Source organism: Muscardinus avellanarius, assembly GCF_963383645.1.
Source record: "Muscardinus avellanarius genome assembly, chromosome: 9".
Classification (NCBI taxonomy): Eukaryota; Metazoa; Chordata; class Mammalia; order Rodentia; family Gliridae; genus Muscardinus; species Muscardinus avellanarius.
The window spans coordinates 49,964,361-49,991,070 of NC_137795.1; the positions used below are offsets into that span (position 1 = coordinate 49,964,361).

At 39.1% G+C, this 26,710-nt stretch overlaps 1 protein-coding gene across 4 annotated transcripts in view; it reads right to left on the reverse strand.

Annotated features, from left to right (window-relative positions):
• The window catches only part of MAGI2 (membrane associated guanylate kinase, WW and PDZ domain containing 2), a gene marked incomplete at both ends in the record, with an annotated part of 1,509,512 nt that overhangs the window by 356,861 nt on the left and 1,125,941 nt on the right, over positions 1 to 26,710 (reverse strand). For all 4 annotated transcript variants that reach the window (XM_080701938.1, XM_080701937.1, XM_080701939.1 and 1 more), the window contains 2 exons: positions 9,300 to 9,482; positions 11,400 to 11,521. In XM_080701938.1, coding sequence (XP_080558064.1) covers positions 9,300 to 9,482; positions 11,400 to 11,521 — 305 coding nt within the window. The remainder of the gene's footprint in view (positions 1 to 9,299; positions 9,483 to 11,399; positions 11,522 to 26,710) is intronic.

The following is a 26,710-nucleotide window of genomic DNA, read 5'->3' on the forward strand; positions in this document are numbered from 1 at the left end:
CTTATTTATAAGCAAGGGAATTGGTGATTTTGTATCCAAACTAAGAAACTAAACATGAGAAAAATACTTATACGTACTTAGATAATATCTTTACTTCAAATATGCCTATCTTAACTTGAATACCTTTCACTAGTATGCTCACAGCCAACCACTTCTTTCAAGTATAAAAAGATAATGTTAACCCATAATCTTCAGGCCATTTTCATTAAATTTAAAAAATAAGCTTTTTTATTTTTAAAATACCAGTTTTTTACTCAGTAGTGAATATAATATCCATGGTGTTACAATGTCAAACTGAAGTTTTAGGCTAAGTTGAAGTCCCAACCTCTTTTTGCTTTAGCTCCTGAAGGCCAATGAACATATACAACTTAATAATAAGCTCTTGAAAAGAATAACTTCAAAATAATGGTGATCAAAGCACATTTAAGTGCATTGACTTCTATGATCTTAACAGGTAAAATGGACATGACTGTATCTTTATCACATATCTTATCCACATGGGTAGCCAATACTAGAAAAAATTAAAGTAGCTGACTTTTCTATATCTCTGATAAAATGAGAATACATTTCTTGATCCTGGTGCTAAGATAAGAACCAGAATATGACTTTAATAATTGTAGCCTCTCAAGTGGCCTTTGATCCAGAATGTGATTTTAAAGGGAGAAGGTATAAAGGACATTATGCAAGGCAAGAGAAGAAAGAAGAGATAAGAATAGTGAAAACAGAAGCCACAATAGCATTTGGCCTGTAAGAGGCTCTTTTCCAAAACAAACTGAGTTATTGATGAAGCATTGTATGATTTAAGCAACTGCTACTGCACAATGTTTAAAAATTCTCTTGAGTGGTTTGTTTTGTAGCTGAAATCAAGCACACTGTCAACTGAGACATTGGTATCACTTATAAAGAATCCTAAAAGAAGCATAGTGGGTAGAGAGTGTTCAGTGTGGCTCTTGCCTTCACTGTGAAATGTCTTGTTATTGATCTGTAAGACACATCTGTATGGTGGAGATATCTGAACAAAATAAAGTGGGGTTTTGAGAATTTGGTATGTTTGGAAAGAATCAAGAGTAAATATATTGACAAGTTAAGCAAGCACAGTTCATTTCTTCTCCACTGGAGATACTAGTATTGGTGAGCTGGCTGGAAATTCATTTTCATTTTCTGCTTCTAGAGAAACTAAAATGGTTTTGTAACACTTAACATTCATAGGTGTCTAGGTGGAAAAATGATAAGGTGTCAAGGGATTTTTTTATAAAAAGTGATCTAATATAGATCTAAGTTTATTTTGCAAGATTAATTTTTTTATTTAAAAATTGGATTGTTATAACAACCTTCTTTCTTTTTGTTAGAAAGATAAAGTTAAAGACCTGGTGATTTCACTGCACATCATCTCTGGATATGGTATGTTGATTCACTATCATTTATTGTTATCTCTATAAAAAAAAACTGAAGGAAAACACTCTTAATCCTCTGTGCCAGGTTGTGAGAAGACAGAGTAAGTGCCCATGAAAGCAAGAGGTAATTTTCTCAGGGAAGTATGAACAAACTCAGAAAAGAGAAAAGAAGCTCCAGGAAGGATCCTGTAACAGATAAAATATTACTTTTTAAAAAAGCTGCTTTTCCTGTCAACAATTGGAGCCTCATTTCCTCTCCTTGAACTTCAGCTAGCAGGAGCTCTTCTTCAATCAATAGGATGAGGTGGAAGTGCACGTGGAGAGGCATCTGTGTAACCCAAGGGGCACAACGCCTTTCCCTTCTGCTCACTCGGAGCTCCAAGATACCATGTAAAATGGCCACAACACCCTATTGCTGAGGCCTTGTGGGGAGACATGCCTGGCCACATCTCAGGTGTTTCCAACATCCCTGAGGAGGCATCAACACCAGGTGAGTGAGTTCACGCTGTGTATCCAGCTCCAGGAAGGCTTCGGCATGGCTGCAGCTGCAAAAATCTGTAGAGAGCCTCCTGGGAGAGTACGACTCTGCCGATCCTGAGCGAGGTTGCAGAATCCTGAGCAAATAATCAACGGTCTATCACTGAGATCTGGCATGATTTGTCATGCAGACATAAAAAACCAATAGGTACTTCACAAGAGTAGAAAAATGACGTGCCTCTGATTTGTTCCTTGGCTTCTGGCAATTGATAAAACCTCCTGATGTACACTACCTAAATGTGAGCACTTGACCCTGGAGGCAGACGGTGGGTGGTAAAATTGGTTGATTCACTAGGTTCTTGGTATGGTAGTCCTTGGTGCAGAGAAAAGATCACTGCAGCGTGTGCTCCAAATTCATAAAGTGTGCCACTGCTATAAGCTAATTAGCAGGTGGTGGAAAAGTAAGACACAGAAAATGTTCAAATCACTTCCTTTTCTCTCATAACACTTTCTCAGGGGATGTTCAATGAACAATCTTGGAATTTCATTGAGTTGCTAAGGAGCTAAGAATTGTTGAGAGGCATAACCCACAGCCAAAGAGTACTGGGATGGGGCAGATTGGGAGACCACTGGGTGACCATAAACCAGTGGTCAGTACTGAACAGGTGGCACTAGGAAGAGTGGCACTAACTGCTCCGCTTGAAGTAGGGCCATTGTCTACATGGTCACTATCTACACAGCACGCAATGTTCTCCAGAAGGCAAAGGAGTAACAGGATTCCAGATAATTCAGTCCTGAAGTGGAATATCCCAAACCAGTATTAAAACCCCAGAGAGTGAGAAATTACTCATACTTCAATGTCCTGGATTAATTCTCTAGAAGCCAGTTTATAGGACTGATATGAAAGATAAAACTGACCATAAACTCTACCCTAAAAGCACCAAGAATATTTCTAAACACTCCTTTAAGGCAATTTTGAGCATATACTCTGTTGGGAGAGGATGAGGATAGGATGGAGATGTTGGCTAAGACTGGAAAGGAATCTGCTTACTACCACTACATGTGGTGGTTTGCGGACCTCAGTGAGTGTATAGTGCAGATCCTAAGTCTTCTAGTTTACGAGGACAATGTGAATGCATACAGCTATCCTGCTTAACAAAGATGTTAAAGTGAATCACCCACAGCAATGAGGGGAACCCGAGAAGCCATTATCTGACTAAGAGGGGCTAGTAAAGACAAGATAACCAGAAAAATCTAGAATATGTAATGCCAATAAAGTCATGATAGCTGATGCATTATGTGACTTTGGAAAATATATCTTAAAGCTAGGGTTGGCAAAATCTGCTGCCACCTGTGTTTGTAAATCAAGTTTTATGGAACACAGCCATATAAATGAAGAAATGAGCATACCTATTTGCATGTTGTCTAGGGCTTTCACGATGACAGAGTTGAATTTTTGTGACAGAGGCCCCTGGCTTACAAAGCCTGAGCTATTTACTGTTTGGCCTTTGGTAGAATGAGTTTTCTACTCTTGGTTGCTCCACAGAACCCCAGGAAGGGTAGGGATGAGGAAACATGTGACACAATTTCATAGAAGACAACTCCTGCCACACACCCACTTGCAGAACTCCCACATATTCCCCAAGTCAGAGAATGAAGTGTCTAAACAAATGAAGAAAGAAAAAAAAAGGAAAAGAAAGAAAAGGCAAATAAAATGCCCCAGAGACCTGTGTGCTTGTCTGTCCGTGTTAATTTGAAACTCACTAAGATGGATAATTATAATGCTTCAATAAACATTCTTTTTGTTTTTTAAAAAAGCCTGAGAACAGACAAGGCAATCACACTGTGTCCCTGCCGCATAATGCTAAGCAAATTTGGCCAGTCTTCAAAGTTTGGCACAAATGCTGAACTTCTGAATAACTTTCAGTGTTGCACTTTAAATATGGACAATCTAGGATCACAAAACACACAGAACTATGCCCTAGTGTGGGAGGATATAGAAAGAGAGAGGGTGTGGCTGTGGATGACTGTCACCACGTCCAGGAGAGACATGGTAGAATGTCCCCAAGTATCAGCAGTGTCACAGCCCACACAGGATGAACAGGACAAAAACTGCCCAGAAAGAAATGGACCCACTAGAATAACCACGATGATGGTGCCCCAAAGTGATCCTTTTAAGAAAAAATATTGCAGTAAAGAAAGAAAAATAATGTAAAACTCCAAAATGGTGCTTAAGAAGCAATATATTTATGGTACATTACTAGGTTCAGTGAACAAATGCACAAAACTGCCATAATGCAAAAACCATAAAAATTTTACTCAAATTTGTTGTATAACTTTATTGAGGATATTAGAGGGCAGATGGGTATATGAGAAATGGAGCTTTAGCTTTAGCTTCATTTCTTTCTAAAAGTAAGTGAACATAGGTCATGTCTAAACTGTTAAGGCAAGTATATTTAAGCACATTAATTAAAGTATGAAGGTAGCTAACAAAAGCAACATCTAAAAGCATACAAACTAGTTGACTGCATTTGGGATATGAGCCTGGAGGGTTGGAAGGGCAAGGGAGAAAATATTTATTCAGTACAAGCTCTTCCTCCCTCCCTTCCTTTCTTTCGTACTGGTGATTGAACCCAGGGGGGTTCTTCATCTGAGACCCCTCCCACCCCCAGCCACTTTTATTTAGAAACACAGTCTTGTGAGATTGCTGAGGGCCTTGATAAGTTCCTGAGGCAACTACAGGGCCAGCCTCAAACCTGTGATCCGCCTGTCTCAGCTTCCCAAGTGGACAGAAATTATAGGTCCGTGCCATCATGCCAAGCTCAAATATTCTGATGCTACTTTTATGTTACTATGTGTATATATTGCTTTGACAAAATTTTAAATTATAGAAATGCACATTCCAGAACACCATACTTGAAATTTGGGATCAGTAGGTCTAGGGGCACAAAAATCTGCATTTATTTGTTTGTTTGTTTATGGCACTGGGGATTGAACCCAGGGCATTCTACCTCTGAACTACACCCCCAGCCCTACTGTATTCTTTATTTTGAAACAAGGTCTCACTAACTTGCGGAGGGCCTCATAAGTTGCTGAGGCTGGCCTCAAACCTACTTTTGCCTCAGCCTCCCAAGTATTGGCATTACAAGCATGCGCCATCATGCCCGGCTTAAATGTGCATTTTAAAAAAGCTTACGAAGAAATTTTGAGAGTCTGAATGACTCTATCTATAAACATAGACACTGAAGTAGCAACCAGTGTAAGAACAGCAACACTGACCTGCCGAGATGACAAAATGCCAGGGAATCAGCATGCTAGGATGTTTATCCTACAAGATACAGTCCTGTGATCTCATTAATAAAATGAGTAAATATTTTAAAGGGGCAAATAAAAACTAATAGGTTTTAAGTGACTTCATAATCTGACCCCATCTCTGGGAGTGCTTCATGGATAAGCTAACTGTCTTCCCTTTCACATTTTTAAGAGGGAGAAAAATCACAAACCCAGATTCAAAAATTAGCCTGGGGGAAAACACGAAACACCATGTAACAGGGAAAGCTTTTTAACTGAAGGTTGTTATATAAATATCTTTCAGACTGTGGTTTCTATGTAAGTCATGTTACATCAGACTTGATTTTTAGAATACTTTAAAGAATGTTAACAGGCCTCTGGTGCCTGATCGCTTGAATGTGTAGAATACTTAATAATCAGAAGTTACATGGTTTCTGGGCATCCTGGTAATTTCTCCTGAGCCACCTTCTTCTGGAACATTATAGAGCCAGTGGGAATTGGCTCAATTAGTTGTCAAAAAGCAGCCAGAGGCACACTGCCCTCATTTTCTCCTGGCCTCTACCCACCCCAGGAGTCAGTGCTGACTACAGAAGAAAGAATTCCTTACCCATCCATGTTTCTCTTACGCAAGACCCAAGGTCAACTTTTTGGCACAGTGGATTTTTCTTGCCCCCGCAAACTATTGACATCTCTTTCCCTAAATGAGAGATCACCTAAAGCTAGGAAAATTGATTAAAATATCTCATACACATTTCAATGTCAAACAAGACTGCTTGGTTTTTAAATGTCAAAGCTTTATCTTCTGTGACTATAGTGTCTATTACTTTTGTAGTTTAATTTATATATAAAGTCATTTAAAAAGAAAAAAGAAACAATTTTATCTTAACATTTACTTGTCTCTCAAATTTTACCCAGAAACTGGAAATGAGGTTTGTCTTTTGCTTCAGTAGTGAGCTACCTTTTCCAAGCACCACTGACTAAGCCGTGTTATAAAATGGAATTCGGAATTCAGCCCATCCAAATTTCATTTCTTCATTTATAAGAAATTCATCCATTCATCCATCCATCCAAGCACCTGCTATTTGCTAATATTATTTTATGTCCTAGAGATACAGATGCAAACACAACACCTGTCACAGAGTAAAGCTCTCTGCCTAACTGGTTGGAAATTTTTAAGACAATGATTTTAGATACAGGCATAAGTGCATTTATGATATTTTTTATTTGGGGATATATAACTATTTATCATTCTTTAATGCTTGCTACAAGTATAAATAATCTTTACCACTTGTGATCATTTTTTTACTAGACACTTCACCATAAACACACACTGGAGATGAACTACTAACGCTCACTGTGATGGCCATGGACCTCCCTCCTCTGGGTGCCCGTGACATGCCTTTGCTCTGCTATTCCTTCCTCACTTGTCCGCCCAGCCATTGTTGTTCATCTTTCAAAACCCTGGCAGACATCACCTTCTCTCTGAGGATTTCCCTAAGCATCTCCCCACAAAACTGTCCCCACTCCTCTGCACTGTTTGTACTTCATAGTTTTATTATGCATTGATAGATTCATTAACACACCACTCATTATCTCTACGCTGCAAACTTCTTGAGGACAGCAACATTTGCCTCTTCATTTTCACATCACGATTAATTAGCAGGATGTCTGGCACATCCAGACATTCACTATTTGATGAATGAACGGAAGAGCCATCCCTTCTATTGTACCTCGTGGAATGTCACAGAAATGTGCTTGCATTTGTTTTTTAAAATTACCTCACAATTAGAAGTAAACATAAATGTTTTGAATATTTAACAAGCCTAACACTTGGTTTTATTCAATCTTTTTGAGCGAGGGAAATAGCCATCTCTATAAAAGCCTAATAAAATGATAACGGCAACACGCTTTTCTCCTTAAGTGTTTCTGCTGCTCGCTCCCCTATTCTCCTGACTTTATGCCAACAAAATGGAACTGCAGTCTCAGCACACTGTGCTACAACTGCCTGTCCACATGCCCAAGACCCTCCTAGATTTAAACTCCTTGAGAGCCTGGTCCATGTCATCTCCATTTCTGCAGCCCTGGTGTGCTGAGATGACAGCGCAAGGGAGATGCTCAACAAGACTTGTTAAATGTATAAACAGAAGACCAAAGAGGGAGGAGTGAATAGACTTTAAACCCTCGCTTCTCTTCTATTAGGAACTGCTCTGTGATTTCCTAAGAACATCTGCTAAATACAACTTTGACTTTTTTTGTTGTTTTGGTACCGGGGATCGAACTCAGGGTCATTCTACCTCCAAACTATACCCCCAGTCTTATTTTTTAGTCTTTGTTTATTTATTGAAACAGGATCTCATTGAATTGTGAAGGGCCTTGCTAAGTAGCTGAGGCTGTCCACGAACCGTGATCCTCTGGTCTCTGCCTCTAGAATGCTAGGATCACAGCCTGCGCCACCACTCCGGGCCCAACTTTGACTCTGTTGTGGAGTAAGGCTAAGTTTGACTCTGTGGTTATGGCAAACTCATAAAACGAGTAAGAAAGAAAAAAGAGTTGCTGTGCAAACACTGTTATTTTATCTTCTAAGTTTACTCTGAAAGAAGTCTATTCTAGTTTTGAAATGTGTTTGCATTGGAGAAAAATAAGTAGGTTCTTTCTCATGAAAAGAAATGGATTTCTTTAATGGTTTACTAAAGTTTAAAAGCTCTAGCAATCCTTTCTCCTCTGCTAAAATGATATTAATTCCACATTTTCCTTTTATCCTAATTGAAGGCAATAAAATGATATTTGAGTTCTATGGTGTTTGTGATTTGGGGGGCACCATGAAGGTAGAGATACTTAGGAAAATATCACCATATGAACAGTGGCATAGGGTACTCTCTCACATTTTTATAATAGTAGTGTTTTTGAAATGTTAGTTTGGAAATTTTATCCCAGCTTTTAAGGAGATATAAAACCTATTGTATACATTGTTACTCACTGGTGAGTGGCAATGACATCTACTCATAATCTGGAAAAAAACATTTATACAGAAACTATTTAATAACTGGTGGTTTCTAGAATTAAAAATATCAGACAAAGACTTCAATTTCATGTTGCTTCTCTGTTCACAAATCCCTTGAAAGCTCATAGAAGAACAATCAACAGATACATAGGTCACAACAAGGCCATGGCTTTCTCCCAAGGTGACTTCCTACTCGGGCCTCTACCCCCTAACTTGTATGCTCAGCTTTAGAAAGCTGATCCTGTAAATTAAACCAACATTGTGAAAAAATGCAAAAAGGGTGAGAGATGATGTTTCTTTGAAGATATAATGACTGTACTCTCTCTGAGGTCTTTTTTTAAAAAAATACTACAAAATTCATGAATCAGCATTTTAATACACAAGATCAAACTTAATGCCATTTTTTTCTCTGGATAAAAAATTAATAACTATATGTTGTGGGACATATTCAAGGTCATAGTCCAGGTAGAAGAAGTTAAAATCAGATTGTGAAATTCGATCTGGTTCATTAGCTTTTCTTCTACCCTGAGGAGTTTTTATATATTACATGTTCCAGCCTTTAACATTTTGCTTCTGTATTTTCACGTGAAATTAATTTCAATTATAACTTAGAGGTAGATATCAAGTAATTACATATGAAAATTAATTTGTAAGAACTGAGAAAAACCCATATATATTAAAGAATTGTTTGGAGACACATAAAGACCAATGCCATTTGCTTTTCTCTCTATGAGATGGGAATGGAATTTAAATATCTGACCTTGGCAATTTAGCATGAAAATATCTTAAGATTAATAGAGATTTAAAAATATCAGTAGTTGAGCGTAAGTTATAAATTTGTAAAATATTAATCATGTCCCAAAGAAGAAGCTCTGGAGATAAATTAGAAAAGTGTCAATCTCAAGGGTCTATTGAATTCAGAAAACAGTAGGGCATCCTGAAAAATGAGACAAAAATTATATCCAAAGTTGTTTCCACTCAATGATATTAAACTTAGGAAAAAATCTGACTTGCCATTTTCTGTCATTTTAAGATTAAGTGACCATTGATCTTTGGATTAAAAACACAAAAGAAGTTCCACATATTGCCTTAAAAAATATGTTGGAAAACAGTTTTCTGAGCATCAAAGAACTTACCTGTTTCCATTTTTCCATCCTGTGCCGCAGGCCCGTCTGGAATCACGCTTTTCACCTGAAGAAATTCATCAGGCTCATCTCCACCAATGATGGTAAATCCAAAACCCATGTTGCTCTTTTTTAGGGTGGTGCTGAGAAATGTTCCCTTCAACTGGGATGCATCCCGGGTGAAGAGCGGTTTTTCTACATTGGCCAATGTAAGTTAAAAAAGAAAAAGCATCTTTAAGGCAGTTTCTCAGACAACAGAAAAGCCACCTCTAAGCAGCCATCCTGGGGCAGATGTGGGGGTCTTATGCAGTAAATGCAAGCAGGCGGTGACTGCAGGAGGAGCGAGACTATTAGGACTTCCCACAAAAACGCAGCCAGCGCGGTCCCAAGCATCCAGGGAAGGATAACAAGGCTGTTTAATTTGGAGAGTGACTTTTGTCAAGTCAACATTTCTAGTCACTTAAAATTAGTCTTCTTTTGCTTAACAAGGATGGTATCAACAGGCTGCTCAAGCCTTTAGATAAGGAGATATGATAAGGAGCCCAAATCATTTAGATACAGTGGATCTGTTCCTCTGGTAGTTGTGAAAGATGGCACTCAGGAGGGATGTGTGAGTGGTTGGTTCCACACAAAATCTTGAAGAGATAGGGGGAGGAAACAGAAATGGACTCTGTTGCTGTTTTAAGGAAAAATAATGGCACAACATCTAAGCATGTGCAGATACCACAAATAGAGAAGCAGTGGCATGTGACCACATATTGAAAAGTCCAAATAGTTTAGAAAGGGAACCTGGATGTGGGACTGAATTATTTTTTGCTTGCATCACTATATTGTGAAATGCTACAATCAGACCAATAAAACTCTAATGACCCAAAAGTGTTTAGTATATTCTAAAATGTGAGCAAAAGGCAAGCCGATATTTCTAGACAAAATTATGAATGTAAAGGTAACACATTTTGTAACAATATGTCAACACATTTTAATCGTATGTCTAAATAATCTGAACAGAACTTGAATTTATTCTTATGGGTCGTCCACTAATTCATTATATAATAGGCCTTTTCTGGTTATGATCTATAACAAATAACATTTCTAAGCATATTAAATGCTTTGAAAATTACAGTGATACTAAGAAACAGAATTAGTATCTCCTTTAGCTCTCAGCTCACATTAAATATTATATAGACTTTATTTAGTATTACATTTTGGGTGCTATGATTTGATACTTCTAATAGCCAAACCACAGGTGGTAACTCAGCTATGTATTTTGCATGATACTTCCATTGTTACATTTTTTTTGTGATAAGTAAAGAACAAATTGTAAAACAATGTGTCATTTTACTGGAAATTTCCTTTCTCTGTCCACTTATCACACATATCTTCATAAAAAAGACTTTCAAATATAAATGAAAATAAAATCCACACATAATCTTCTCACCTATGCTTATCAAAGTCATGCTTACACGTGGGGAGTGATCCCGGGAGGACCTTTACATTCATTTCATGGTGCTATAGTTGTGTGCTGTGAAACTCATCAGCAGGCCAGGCCAGGCGCCTGACTCCAAAGCCCCATATGTGATTTTCTTTAATGAGCAGAAGCCCACAAGACGTGAAAGTGTGCCAGCCACTAGTCCCACCACGTGGCTCCCTGGGACATACCGAACAGCCAGGGCCTCCCCACGTGGTCGCACCGGTAGTAAGACAAGTCATTCACGCTGCGCGACCTCTCCGGGACAGCGCGGGGGCAGGTGGGTTTGGGCCTAGGTAAGGTCGATGAGGAGCTGTCTACTGTCACAAAGGAGAACAAGCCTCATTCTTATGCTTCGTCTTTAGAGGAGAAACCCAAGTTTCTATAAATCCCTGCAGTTTACAGTAGCACCGTCAAAACCCATTTCCTCTCCACCTGGAACATGCTGGAAATTCCTATAAGGTGCCACCTGAGGCTTTCACTTCAACTGTGATTGCTAAACACATAGTTTAGAAATAGTGCAAATACCCAGCTAAAGCTAACAGAGGGGTCTGAGGAAAGCAACTCAGTTATTCACAGTGGCCCAAGCTACAGGCATTCTCTGTAGAGGGTGAGTCTGTCAGCAACATGGCGCGGTACGGTACCTCGGAAGCCTGGGGCCTGCAGGGGCTTTGTTCCAAGTTCTGTGTGGGGCATGTTATGCTGCTGGAGCTTCCTTTTTGCTTCCAGGACAGGGTTTTCAAACTGTGTTCTTCTGTTTATGTGGCTAAAAAAGAAAATTTCAAATTAGGAGAGCAGTGGGGTGGGACAGAGAGCGGGCGTTTAAGGGACACCTTCTCTGGTTACAGTCAAGCGGCTCACCCCCCAGGCTGGCTTTGCGTAACACATACTTCTGTGTGCGTTACATGCAAACGAGTGCAGAGTTCACAGTGGCTTTATTTGTTTTTTTTTATTTTTTTATTAGTGCACTGTATTCATAGATCATAGTGGGATACAAAAAAAACTTTTGTAGACATACATGCACACTTCGCCAGTCAACCCCCACCCGATCCCCACCCCATTCCCTCCCCATCCCTCCTTCCCATGCTTGGCTTAGTGGTTGACATCTAGTATTATAGCAATTTATCCAAAATTAAAAATGATAAACTGTGATTGTATTTGTACTGCACATAATTTAGTCAAAAGATCTTCAATGTGCACTTGCTTTCTGGTCTCCTGTGTTGGTCTGAGTTCAGTGCGTGAAAATAAGTGGCCAACAAACGAAATTTACACTGAATTGTGCCAAAGAAAAGACTCTTATCAGACTTTGCAGAAAGCATGCATCCAGGTAAAATGAATTCACTGAAAGTCTAGCAAAGTCCACACTTTTTACAGTCCTCCCCAGAAAGAAGGGCTGGGACCCAGGAGAGATTCCTGAGGACACTTATGAACATTGCAGAATGCCTATGCTTATAAGATGGTTAATGCCAAAACCAGTCAGAAGTACAGTGCCCAATTTCTACATGGTGAGATGGCAAACTTGTGGGTAGGAGACGAAGGGCAGCTGGAACACCCATGGCCCAGCTAACCTGATGGGGAAAGTTAGCTGGGGAAATGTGGGAAAATAATGAATCCCTATGTAACAGGCTGTTTGTAATTTAGTTTTTGTCCATTTAGGGAACAGGAACCTATGCGGCCATGATGCTTTTTCTCTAGGAAAGAGAAGGACTTCGGGTACTCTTGGCTTTGGTCAGACTTGGAGTTTCTCTAAATAATACTCTCAAAACTTTTTTTTTTTTTTTTTAGATGGTACTGGGGATGGAACCCAGGGGAATTCTACCTCCAGGCTCCACTCCCAGACCTATTTTATATTTTATTTTGAAACAGGGTCTCACTAAGTTGTGGAGAGCCTCACAAAGTAACTGAGGCTGGCTGCGATCCTGCGATCCTCATGTCTCAGCCTCCCAAATACTGGGATTACAAAGCTGTTCCACGACACCCGGCCCCTCTCCGGCCCCTCTCAAAATTCTTATCTTTCACCTGAGCTGCAACACTTAAAGCAAGCTAGTTAGCTGGGTGTGGTGGCGCACGCTTGTAATCCCTGCGCTTGGGAGGCTGAGACAGGAGGATCTCACGGGTTTGAAGCCAGCCTCAGCTGCTTAGTGAGGCTCTCAGCAACTTAGTGAGACCCTGTTACCAAATAAAATATATAAAAGGTCTGGGAGTATAGCCCGGAGGTAGAAAGCCTCTGGGTTCCACCCCCAGTACCACCAAAAAAAGCAAGCTAGCTGGCTTAACGTGGCATCCTGGGAACGTCTATACACTCTCCTAGCATCAGTGCCTTTTCTAGAGTTTGGATTTTGACTGCTTCCCAAAGGTCCACAAGTTGAAGGCTTGGGCCTCAGCTTGGTGTTAATGGAAAACAGTAGAAACCTTTAAGATCTGGGGCCTAGTGAGAGGTTTCGATCACTGGAGACATGCCCTTGAAGGGGGCTGTGGGAGGCTGGTTCCTTCCTCCTTTCCTTTCCTCTCTTTGCCCCCCCCGACCCCATTCCCAGCCATGATGTGAACTGGAGTCCTCTGCTGCGCTGTCCTGCCATGATGTACTGTGCCACCACAGGCTCAAAGCAACAGGGCCAACTAGCCATGGACAGACACTTCTGGAACTCTTAGACAAAATAACCTTTTTGTTTCTTAAGCTGGTTATCTCATATATGTTGTTATAGTAATAGAAAGTTGTCTTACACACTCCTTATCTGTAAAAGGGGAACATTAGTATCTACTTCATAGGGTTGCTGTGAGGATAAAAGAAATGTTTGTAAAGCACAGATACGTAGCAAGAATCCTACAACCGTAAGACACCCTATTTTTTAATGTATATTCTTTATCAGTGCTACACATGCCGATACTTAGGACTGCAGTGCCTTCCCCATAACTCCTTGCCCACCTCATTCCCAACCACATTCCCAGCCTGCAGCATGCTCCTCTCCCCGGTTCTCATAAAACCTTGGGCATACCTTCTCCCATTGCAGTTTAATTATGTTCATACCCCTCATCATGAAGAGGACATAGTGAATGTTTAAAATATAATAAGAGTGAAATTATTTGAATCCAGTAGAAGGTAAATAGCCAAAATTGAAATTATAAGGTCATGTTCATTTATTAGAGTTATGTTGCAAAGTAAGGTTTGAGTTTTCAAGCTGCTAATTTAGTAAGAGAAACCGGTTATACTCTTTAGAATGTGTGAGATAAACACATTCAGGTGTTCATAAGGGCATAGTATCCTTGATACTAAATCATATGAGGTATTCCTTTCCAACTCTTGGATAACAAGCTTTCTGTGATATAGGATACAACCATTTTAAATGATAATTACACAATAATGAATTTTACGAGTGAGTTCAACCTTACAGTGTTTCAATGGTTGATTTTCATGTTTATTTCTTTCCCTAAATGGTGCACTCCTAAGTACAGTGTCCACAAGTTATTCATCTGTGTATACTAAGCCTCTAACACAGTGGGAGACAATGCATTTTGTTAAATAACTAAATGATGACTGCATTTTAAGACTTGTTTTCAAATATATGCTAATTTCTTTAAAAAGCCAAAAATATTTTTTAAATGTATTGCAGTATCTACCAGCTTTTCATCTTTCCTACCTGCTCGACTTTGTTAGGCTGCTGTTTATGTTTATCATGCGCACAACTTTATTCTTAGAAAATATATTATGAGAACTTTTTGGGAAACATGTATACATACAATAGGATTCCTCCAACTTGCCACCTGCATGTGATTATTTCCTTAGAAAAAGCAATGTGCAAACCACCTGCTTTATGAACAGTGTGCTGAAAATACCGCATTCACCATTAAAGTGAGTTTCTAGAGTTCATGGAGAATGAAAATATGAACAAACCGATTTGGCATACCTTGCCCCCTACAAATCATGAGATACGCATGAGTTTTGTTACCTATGCTAATTGCGACAGAACATTTACTTTGCTATAGATGAGGCCACTCATTTAAAACTCAAAATGATCCTAAGTGCTAAAATATTTATTACAACAAAATAGAATGGCAGCTGAATAGAGAAAAAATTGTCTTCCTTATGCTTAGAAATGGAATATTTCAAGTTTTAGGATTTGGGACTCTATGATATACACAAAAGACATGAAAGATGAATGCTAGCCCCCATGTAATGTTTAGGCTCTGTGAGATAAATACTAGTTATTTCATCCAGCTTCCATACAAAGCAGGAATCTGGGAATCTACCAAGAACTCCAGCTCTTTAGTTATATCTAGCCTGTTTTCATATTTTACTAAGATACTCTTTTGGTGTTAAAAGCTAAGGGCCTAAGAGCCGCATTCTGAAGAGGGGCATACACTAACAGCTCTATTTTCCCTTAAAGAGGGGGAAGAGCATGATAGGAAATGCTTTCATGTTGGATGGTAAAGGGATCAGGATAGTCAACGGTAACATTCTAGCACTTTCTCTTTGCCCTTACATCCATTTTCCAGAAGACTAACTCCCTCCTCTGTGAAAGTGATATGGTTTAGATATAGAATGTCACCTGAAGGAGCTCATGCATTGATATTGAGGCTTGATATAATTTGATCATGATGGAGGTAATCTCATGAGTGGATAAATTCATTGTAATGGATTTACTGGGTGGTAACCTAGGCAGGTGGGGTATAGCTGAAGGAGGTGGGTCGCTGGAGATGTGGCCTTGGGGGCTGTGTCATTGAATCCCCTTGCTTGTTCTCTCTGCTTCTGCCCCATGATTTGAGAGAGAAAGAGCCCTTCTCTGCCTCCTGCCACGATGCCCTGAGCTCCACAGATAACATGAACTGAATCCCTGAAATCTCCAGAATGCTGTTATGAATTATAGCAGTGAGAATGCCAACTGAAATTGGAGGGAAGCAGCATTACATTTATATGTGGCTATGCTTTGAAATTGTGAATGCACCTGAGTTCAGACAAACAAACCAGCCCAGAAAACTCAAGTCCACTTTGAAAATCAATCAATTCATAATCTCAAAGTAGGATACAGGTACTCACATTTATTTTTTTAAAGCTTCCCAGGTAGCTCTAATGTGCAGTGAGAGTTGCAATCTCCTAAATTAGAAGCTGAGAAAGTGTGAAGAGGTATTGCATTAGGAGTTTCTTGCCTGCTAAGATTTATGTGGAAATCTCCTTTTTCTAAATGTGGCCTCAAGGAGTACTAGAAAATGCTGTTTTGCTCCAGAACAGGTCTTCCACCATTAGAAATTTCAGATACACACAGATGGAAAAAAATGATTAGAATTTTGAGATACACATAGAGGGAAGAAAATGTTTGCAGGTGATGAGATGATATACTGCTAAAGGTAGTTGCATGCAAGAGTCCTGTTTGACCTCCTCTTCCTTCTCTGGGGTGAGAAGGAAGAATGAGGAGAGTCACTAGTATTGTGGCCATCAGTATGCATGGAAAGTTCTGCTAAAGGTTATCAAAGTTACTATCTGAGCCTCCCCACCAGTAAGTCTTTTCTTTTTCCAGTTTATTCATGCCCCATCCTGCTTCTCCTCTTACAGTGTGGTTATGAATGACATTTTTGCACTCAGTGGCCACCATCTAACCATCTTGACAATTTAGAACTGGATCTTTGGGTTGCTGTGAGAGAGAATAGAGCAGCTTTTAAATAGAGGTTCTACTACAGGTAACACGTTTCCAAAGTGGCCAAGATGGCTGTACCGATTCCTCTAAGATGTGAGTTAGGCAGTATTCAAAGAATATTTGTTGAATAAATGCACAGATTTGTTTGTTGAATAAATGTGCAGTCAGGCATACATGAAAGATGATAGATCTGTTTTCCTGTTTCAATCTTCCATAAAATATCCTTGTGACAGTTGAACTTAAGAAGAAACTTAGGACCAGCTCATGTAATATAACTGTTTTGCACTCGGGTAAAGACCCATGCAATCCTTCAAAAGTGGAGACTCTTTCCAGATATTGCAATGAGAGGGGGAACAGTCATCTCACCTTGGTGAGAAAACATTTAGATCTGAAAAGCTTATAATAAGCAGCTGCTATTTTACAATGGAAATGTACTCAAATGGAAAAGCACTATGTCAGGAAGGGAATGTGGAAGCACCTGGGAGCCAGCCACTCGCATCTGGATTGGGAAGGCTGGCCTTGGAGCTTGATATACCACTGTTGAGGCTTTCTGAATGGACTCAAAATGTGGTTACTTGAAATTCCCCAGGTTTTCTCTGTTTCTGATTCCCTTGCTTCTGCCTTATCAGCATCTCCATTTGAACTTATGGTCTGTAGCTGCACCAGCAGCCAAACTTACATATCATGCCCTCCTTATCTATATTTTTATTCAACTTAATATAAATCTTGAGAAGATGCCATGATGTTTCCTCTCTGAACTTTCAAGGTTGGATACATGGAATAAAAACTATTTAAAATGAAATAAACATCACTGCATGCTTTAGAAACTAAGAGAGGATAATGACTCCATGGGGATGCTCTGGGAGCATCTTTCCTCCTAGCAAAAGGAGAAGGAGAGCGAGAGCTTGTCCTCTGAAGCTGTGAAGCTCACGTCCCTGTTCCATCCCCATCACATGACGTGCCATCGTGGGGATCCTCTGTGCTTTGGCATTTTTAATCTGTAAAGTTGGGATAAAAATAATACCCACCTCATAGAGTTACTGCATAGTAAATGAGTTAAACTGAGTAAACCACTTCAGAACAGTGCCTGGGTGTAAGTTCTCAGTAAATGCTAATGTTCATGATTCATCAGATGTGGCTTTCGTGCATTTTCTGAGCTAGGCACTGTGGCTGGGGGAGGGACAGAGATGAATCAGGCCTGGAGTCTGGCAGGGGAGAGGAAACAGGAACAAAGAAATGATAAAATGGGGCTTATATAATACCATCTCTGCCTTCCAGTGCTTTAAAAAGCTAAAGTTTAAGGATGCTAGATTAAAGTTTAATGTTTTAAATATAAATTATTTTAAAATATGAGCTCTGATGAATGGAAACTTTGAATCTATTTTACTTGGAGGATATATAAAAAAAAAAACAAACAGCATAACTGAATCCTGCCTCTTGAAAGATTTCTTCCCAATTCTAATACTTAAGTGATCATTTTCCTTCTGTATATGTCCACTCATTGTTCCCTACTGTTTCTGGGGGAATACATTTGCTTTGTGGATGTAAATGGGAAGACTGAGTCCTTCACATCTTACTTTCTCCCGGTCATGAAGGTGCCCACTTTGAAGCTGTGGTGTAAACGTGGAAGGCACCCTCCTGGCTGGCTGAGGAGAGTTGTCTAAATAGGGGCACTGAAACTCACAGTGGAGAGTCTATCTTCCAGCCACACCAGCTGAGCTTCCCAGGATATGTATTTTCACATAAATGAATACTCTCTCCTCTCCCAGTAGTAATGCTGCTATTTAGTTAAGACATTGACCTAGAGTGTATATTTTACATATAAGAGGGATTCATCACTAAGCTGTTACTAATCACTAATTACATGGAAAACTTGATTGACATTTTTCTCCCAGCAGATATGGCCGTGAGCACTGTCAAACATGTTGCCAAGTTCTGAGGAACTGCAAGATAAATGGACTCAAGTTCAAAAGCAATTTGAGCCATTAGGCATGCATTACTAATGTTTTCTATCCATTTTTTCTCATTCCCATAAAATATCTCTCTAAATGTAATTGCTGACTGTGGGAGGAGGTCATTGTTTTCAAAGTATTTTGAATCTTTTGCTTCTGGACTAAGTAAAAGTAGTAAGTTAAAAACTTAGAGATAGGTTGGGGCTTATCTAAAGGGAAAATAAATGGCTACACTATCTTATTATGTTAAGTGAGATCAATCAAGCACAAAAAAAGAAGGGACATATGTTTTCTCTAATATGTCCAGACTAGGGAGTATTGGGGATACTATAGGTACTCCACATAACAGAGGGAAAACCTCAGCGAAGCTAGAATAGAAGGGTAAGAGAGGAAGAAGGGCGAGGTTAATTAATGGAGGAGCTACATTTGAATATATGTAAAAGTATGAATGTAGCATGGTTAACCTGGACACTCATTGTTGGGAGGGGGGAAAGGGGAAGCAGGGGTGGGGAGGGCACCAAGCACTGTCTGAATGTTTGTCATTTTCAATATGATCCACATAAAAATAAAACAATAAACAACTTATACGATGGCTAAAGAAAAAAATAAGACTAAGAAGTCTTTTCCCACTGGGGTCTACCAACCCTGACTAGAATGACTTACATCCCTTCAGTCACATATGTAAATTCATTAATTAATCATTCTGCTAGATATTGGGATCACAGAGATGAAGGTAACACAGCCCCTTTTCTTAGGGGTTCATATTCCAGTGAGGTAGACATACATTCAGTGACTGCCATTTGCCTAGGACGAGGGCATTTCCCAGGATGTGGGATTTTCAGTTTTAAAATTCAGATAGATATTCCTGTATAAACAGAGATGAGCTGGCCAACTCTACAAATGGTCAGAAAAAAAAATAAAACTAAAGGTAGAAATGCTAAAAAAATGTGTATTCACAAAGCATGAATTCATAGAAAGTAAAGACAACCAAAGCGATGGTTCACGGGAAGTCTCACAGAGGCTGAGATATCTATGAACATACTATGTTCATAGATGAACATGAAGATGAACATAACTTTGCCAGATGGAGAAAGGGACATTTGGGGAAGAGGGTAGTGGACACAAAGCTTATTAATAATATCCAATTCTGCCTATCCAGGGCATAAGACATACATGGATGTGATTCTTTGTGGGTGGTGGCACAGGAACAAGAGTGTTAGGGAGCAAAGGGAAGCTACTGGAAGGGTACTTCCAAGTCCTGGCATGAAGTTTTATTTTGTTTGAGAATCTCCCTAACTTTAACCTAATAGACTGCTGTACTTGTAAATATATAAATTGTGACTTTAGTCTGTTATAGTTTAATAGACTGCTATAGTTTTAAAAATCTCAATCTCAGCCTTATTCCTGAACTTGGAAAGAGTGAAAGATGAATCTCACCATATTAACCAGATGGGAAAGTTGTGGTACTTCCTAGACTTGTCCATCATTTCAGCATCAGTGTGTCACCACCTCCAATGTGCTAGATATTATTCTTCCATGGGGTATAAGGATAAAGAAGAGGTGCACCAGAAGTGTAAAGAATCATAGTACCCAGGGAAATAGCTACTGTAGTGTCCAGGGATTGGTGAGAATGGTGTGACCTGTAATATATTCTAGGTTGAACTGGATTGCTAGTTCTTCATAAATTACCTGAGAGTTATTAAAATGTGAATTCATAATCTAGCTCAAGTCCACTGAATTTCTCCCCCAAATATATAGTCATATATAATTATTAGATATATAGGCCATGGATCCAGCACTACTTTAGGGCAAGACTCCAAGGAGAGGCAGAGAGTTACCAAGGACACTCAGAATGGTGGGAAATCATGAAGGCAACATCACTCAACATGACTGATATCTGAAATTATTCAGGAAGCAGGGAATCAGAGAAAGAGTGCTCATGAAGGGAGATGGGCCAGATTGTGATGGATTCTAAAGGTCGACAGGACATGACAATATTCCATATAATATTAAAATTCCCCAGGTTTCCAAATTCAATATCAAGAAAGATTTAAAGATTTAAGAAGCTCTTGACTACTGGGTTTGTATGTTTGTTTGTTTGTAGTACTGGGCATTGAACCCAGGGGCATTCTACCTCTGAGCTACATCCTCAGCCCATTTTATTTTATTTTTTATTTTGAAACAGGTTCTCACTAAGTTGCTGAGGTTGGCCTCGAACCTGCAAACCCCCTGTTTTACAGACATGTGCCACCATGCTCAGCTGACTACTGGGTCATTAAAACAACATCAACCAGAGGAAATAAAATATAAAGCTCTTTGTTCTGGATGCAGGAATGGGATGCAGGAGAAACAAGAACAAAATTTTAAAAATACTTTTGATGTGTTTTAGAGAGAAAAGGATCTATTACTTGAGTACCTAGAACCTGTACATAATTTTAATAACCTTGCCACTAATAAATGACCATGAGGTCAGGGTGTGAGCAGGAGACCAAAATTCTGGAATATAAAAATCTTGGGAAGACAGAAAATGGAGAAAAAAAAAAGTGATGCCATTACTGAAAGATCAAAGCTTCATACCAACTAGACAATAGTTTCATGTAACTATAACAGGGAATTCACTTTTAAATAACTTGTTTGCTCTTCAACAGATTACAAATTTATGCCCTTACTTTTGGGCTGAGCTTGGATTTTTCATTCCCGAAACTCTAAATAAAAATGAAAGGTGCATTGATGGATATTTCAGAATAACACTTTGCATTATATACACTCTTAAACTTATTTAGTTCTTGTTCAGATTTAAGTTCTGCTTCATAGATGCCACAATTTATTGAAAGAAGTTATTGTTTTAAAACGAGATGCTGGCCTTGTAAACAAAGGAGAGAATGGAGGAAGAAGGGTGGAGGGAGAGGAAGTTGGGAGCTGATGCTCATCTATCAAACTCTTCATGCCAAGCCCCCAGCCGAACAGGTTGCATGCTTTTAACCCACCTGCTCCTTCCAGAGGGTAAACACTTTTCTGCAGATTTCACAGTAAGGAACAGATGTATGAATCAAGCCCAGCTCTACGGAGTGCCAAAACCCAAGAATATTGACTAATGTGGCTCTGACACAAAAATACATTCACTTTACAAGTGAAGTTACTTATGCATGTGCAGGTAGGCTGTGTCTAGTAATCTACAAGCTGGTTGGCAAGGTGATGCTCAATTTCTTTCTCTCAGAATTCATTAGAAAACTGGAACCCTTAACAACATTGTAAACTACCTGCTGATATTCTGAAGACAAAGATATGAAAATATATAACATTATTTTGATATATTTAATAATTTTAATTTTTAAAGATCAAGTGTTAGCATAGAAACAGTGATTGAATATGTTCTAGTAGAAAGGATGTTTTATATATTCAAAACAGTGACACGTATTTATTTCCATGTTTTGTATATGGGTAAACAGTGAGAATAAACAGTAATGGGAGAGCGAATGAAGAGTCAGGAGACCTGGTTTTTTGTAACCCGGTTCTCAAATCAGAAGGGCTGCTGTGTTCCATTGCTGCCCTGCATCTTCCCTTAGGGCTAGTCCTGACACTCATTTCCTCAATTCTTTGTCCTTATCAACTCTGAAAATTGAGTACTGACAATTATAATAATGATGATAAGGTAGCTGGGAATGGTGACGCATGCCTACTTAGGAGGCTGAGACAGGAGGATCACAGGTTTGAGGACAACTTTGGAAACTTAGCTAGACCCTGGGCAACTTAGTGAGATCCAATTTCAAAATAAAAAAATAGAGTTGGGGGTATAGCTCAGAGATAAAACATACTTGGGTGCAATCCCTGGTACTGAAAATAATTAAGTGAATAAATATAATAAAATAATAAGATGATTGTGTTATTAATGAATGAGAGTAGAGTTATATATGAGGGAGACTGAGGGTGGCCAACCATAACTAATCTATGCATGTCTTGCCTCGGAGTCATGGACCAGGTGCAGGCTACTGAGGTGGTCCTGAGGGATGGAGACATGTCACTTACTCAGCAAGGAATTCCTCATGTGAGAACAGGCTGGAAGGGCCCTTGAGGGAGGTCCCCAGCAGAGAACTCACCCTGACACTCACATTAAAGCCACCTATAAGTGATGGCCCCTCATGCCAGTGCACTTCATTCCCCTCCCAACTGGGGGCCATGAGGAATCAGATGGGGAGAACCATAGCACAGCCAGCATCCTCCATCCTGCACCTGCCCTGGTGTCACCAAAGCCACTTGTGGCTGAGTTGTCATCCTCTATTGTTTTCAGAGCAAACTGGCATGGGTGGCTTAGGCTTCATAGAAAGCGCCCGTCCACCACTTTCTGTCTCTGAGAAATCCCCCCCAAGGTTTCCTTCCACACTGCAAATGCCTCTCCTGTGTATGTATGTCCTGCTCACTTCATAGGCCTGCCTGGAGAAGCCTATGTAAAACATAGAACATGTTCAAAGAGGATGCAGTGCATTTTAAGCTGATTTTGGTATTCGGGGAATATTTAAGGTCTGGGGGCTAAGTATAATTTAAATATAGAGAGTGTAAGTTTCTGAATCCATAGCTACAATTCTGTCACTTCCTAGATTGATGAATCGGCTTAAGTTTTAGCTTCTATTCGTAAAACAGAAATACAGTATCTGTTATAAACCATAGTGAGAATGATTAAATAAACTTTGAAAAATACCTAATACATATCAGATCCTTAAGAGGTGGAACTATTAATATTCTCCCCACCCTTCTGGGCTAAAAGTTACTAACTAAGGAGAGCCCAAGAGAGAAAATTCACAAATAAGGCCAATGCCCAAACTAAATTACTAAGCAATGTGACAGAAAATAAGGAAGAAAATCATTCCTTTCATTTTATCTATCTGAAAATGTAGTTACTTGTTTTGATACTCAATTAAAACTGAAAAAGTAAAGAAAGAACAGATCACGGGGAATTGGTTGGTCTCTGTGGACGAGTGGTTGCTTAATGGAAACTTGAACTAAGAGCTTCACAGGAGGATGAGTTCCACAAGTGGTTAGTAAGAAGCTTTCCAATATTGGACATCTAGAGGTGAATTTCCTCTAGATTATTTTATGCAAATAAACTATTGGTTTACCAAAGCAAATAACTTTTCTTTTGCCTTTAGCAGGCTCAGTTAACCTAAGCCACAAAAGTTTTTTTTTTTTTGACAGTTCTGAAGTTCATTTTACTTAGTCAGACTGAACTTTAATATGAAATCTGATGATAAAAAAGTTTTGTGATGCCTATAATCCTAATTCTTGGGAGGCTGATACAGGAAAGTTGCAGATTCAAAACCATCCTCAGCATCTTAGCAAGATTGTGTTTCAAAATAAAAAATAAAATTGGACTGGAGATGTTGCTCAGAGGAAGAATGATCCTGGATTCAATCCCCAGTACTGCCAAAGGTTTGCAATTTTCCCATTTTTTTTCTAACATTATCTGAGTCCACTCTAATAAAACTTCATAAAGTATGAAGTCGTCTATTAATAAGTAGCAATAATGTTTAGTAATGTCACTTTTACTATTAAAAAATAAAAAACAATCTGTCCTATAAATACATTTAGCTCTGACAGTTAAGAATATAGTTCTTACCCTGACATTTTGTTTAAAAACTTATCTTTTACCTTTATGCCCTTTTGATGACAATATTAATTTCAGTTTCATGTGATCAGATATCAATTTTCTATTTTTCTCCCATAGTTGATAAAATGTTCTATTATAATTATCTACCATTTTAGGTAACCCTCTTTCCATAACACTCATATGATGGGGTGTGAATTAAAAGAATGGATATATATATTATGTATATATATATATATATATATATATAAATATATTTGTATCTAGTCAAGTAAAAGTAGAAACTAAAGAATATACCATTAAAATTTTAAGTATTCTTTGATCAGCAGCCATAATGAGGAAACAATGAAGTTTAGTACAGGGAAATGACCTAGTTTATCCATGTTACCACAAGGTACGGTGGATATGCCTGGAACTGGGAGAGACTTTAGCAATCACCCAATCCAAACCACTCGTTTAACAGATAAAAGCCAGGAGGTGAGATGAAATTCTGTATTAGCCTGTAAACGTAAAATTGTGGATGCAGAAAAGGACAAACTAGTAATGCCATCGTGGTCCATGACACACAGAAGTAATTTTGGAAAACATTATCTGCATAATAATGAAGAGATGAATTGTGGTTTCCATGTGGGGGTGAAGCGGCTTACATTTCACCTAGCAAGGGTGACCATTATTTGTTTTATTCAGTTACATGATGCCAGAGACGTGTCAACAACCTGCTGCCTTCTCAGCTTTGGCAAGTTCCCTAGTACTCTGACAGTGCTGGGATCTCTCTGAGTTGAATATGATCCCAGCTATGTATCTATTAAAGACCTAAAAGAAAGCTGGGCATGGTGGCACATGCCTGTTATCCCAGTACTTGGGAGGCCAAGAAAGGAGGATTAAAGAAAGGAGGATTACAAGTTCAAGGCCAGCATCAGCATTTTAGTGAGACCCCTACCAACTTAGTCAGACCCTGTTTCAAAATACAGACTAGAAAAGGCTGGGGGTGTAGCTCAGAGGTAGAAGACCCCTGTACTCAATCCCCAGTACCAAAACAAACAAGTAAAAATCAAAAAACCCAAGCAACTGTTTTAATTTCAGAAGGAATTCTTCCCCAACATCAGAGGGGAAAACAACAGTGTTGTTTCAGTATGCTGGTCTCCAACACGACTCAATCCTGAGGAATTTTTAGGATACTTTTGACTCTGCGCAAATTTTATTTTCATATGCTAACTTTAGAACTTAATCTCAGACTAAGCTATGAATCCAAAGTATGTCATGATACAGACTGTTAGCATGAGACAATCTGCAGTTCATGCTCAAGAAGCATAACCCATTTAATTTGAAGGAAAGAGAATTAATAAGCTGCAGGAGCTAATTGTTTCAGAAAAAATAGACTAATGATTTTTTTTTGTTATATAACACTGCCTTGGTGAGAGGCAAACAGGATTGTCTAGTGAAAGAGGCTGCGTGTATCCTTTGCATAACCTAGCAATACACTACCTGGGAGAGAGGTCCCTCCTCCAGCAGGAGTCACAGCACTTCCCCCAGGCCCTAGGTCTTTTTGTGCAGGAATGGCACATTTCCTTTGCAGCTCATATAGCTCAAAATATTTTCTGTAGCTGGGCGTGGTGGTGCACGTTTGTAATCCCTGCCCTTGGGAGGATCACTCAGGTTCGAAGCTAGCTGCGCTGGCTTAAGAGACCCTGTTTCAAAAAAAAAAAAAATATATATATATATATATATATATATATGTAGTAGCTCTGGGAGTGTAGCCCGGAGGTAGAAGGGTTTCCAGGAACCCCAGTACCACCAAAAAGTGTGTGTATATATATTTTTTTTTCTTTTTTTTTTTTTTCTGTAACTCTACTGAGCAAAAGCCCCCAAGCCCAGACTGTTTTCCCTTCCTTCCTTCCCAAGGACATCTTTACGTTCCCCAAAGAAGAAAGAGTGGAAAGAGGGAGCGTGCTCAGAAAGAGGATCATGAGTGCTCAGAAACCTTGAACTTCACATCACTTCCTTATGCAGGACGTTTCTCTGCCCTGGTGCTACCACTGTTGCTAACAACTCTACTGTGCTGTTAGCGAATGCTCGGCTTCCACAAATGCCTGATCAAGGGCCTGATCTAATGTGTCAGGTGCATAAAAAATGCTTCAAAAAGCCAAAAATACATGGTTATGTTATCTATATTTAAAAATATATTCTCAAAGAATTTGATGCTAAATTAGTACAACCACAGTGGAGATCAGTATGGAGGTTCCTCAAAGGACTAAGAATGGAACCACCATATGACCCATCTATACCACTCTTGTAACTTTCTAAAATAATTGAGATCAGAATATTATAGTGACACATGTATGTCCATGTTTATAGCAACTCAATTTGCAATAGCAAAATGGTGGAACCAACCCAGGTACTCATCAATAGGTGAAAAGATAAAGAAAATGTGCTGTTTAAACATGATGAAATTTTATTCAATCATGAAGAACAAAATTATGTTATCTGCAGAAAAATCGGTAGAACTGGAGAATACTATGTTCAGTGAGATCAGCCAGTCTCAGAAAGTCAAGGGTCTAATGTTTTCTCTCATATGTGAAAGCTAGAGAGGAAACAGAAAACAAAAGGGACTTTAGATAATTGGAGAGAGAGAGAGAGATCTGTAAAAAAGTGGAAGGAGATGGGAGAGGGAGAGGAGGGGAAAAGGAAGAACTAATGAAAGAAACAATTCAAATTATGCTGTGTCCATGTACAAAGGTATCAGTCTCACTATAATGTATGGAGAGGGGTAGGTA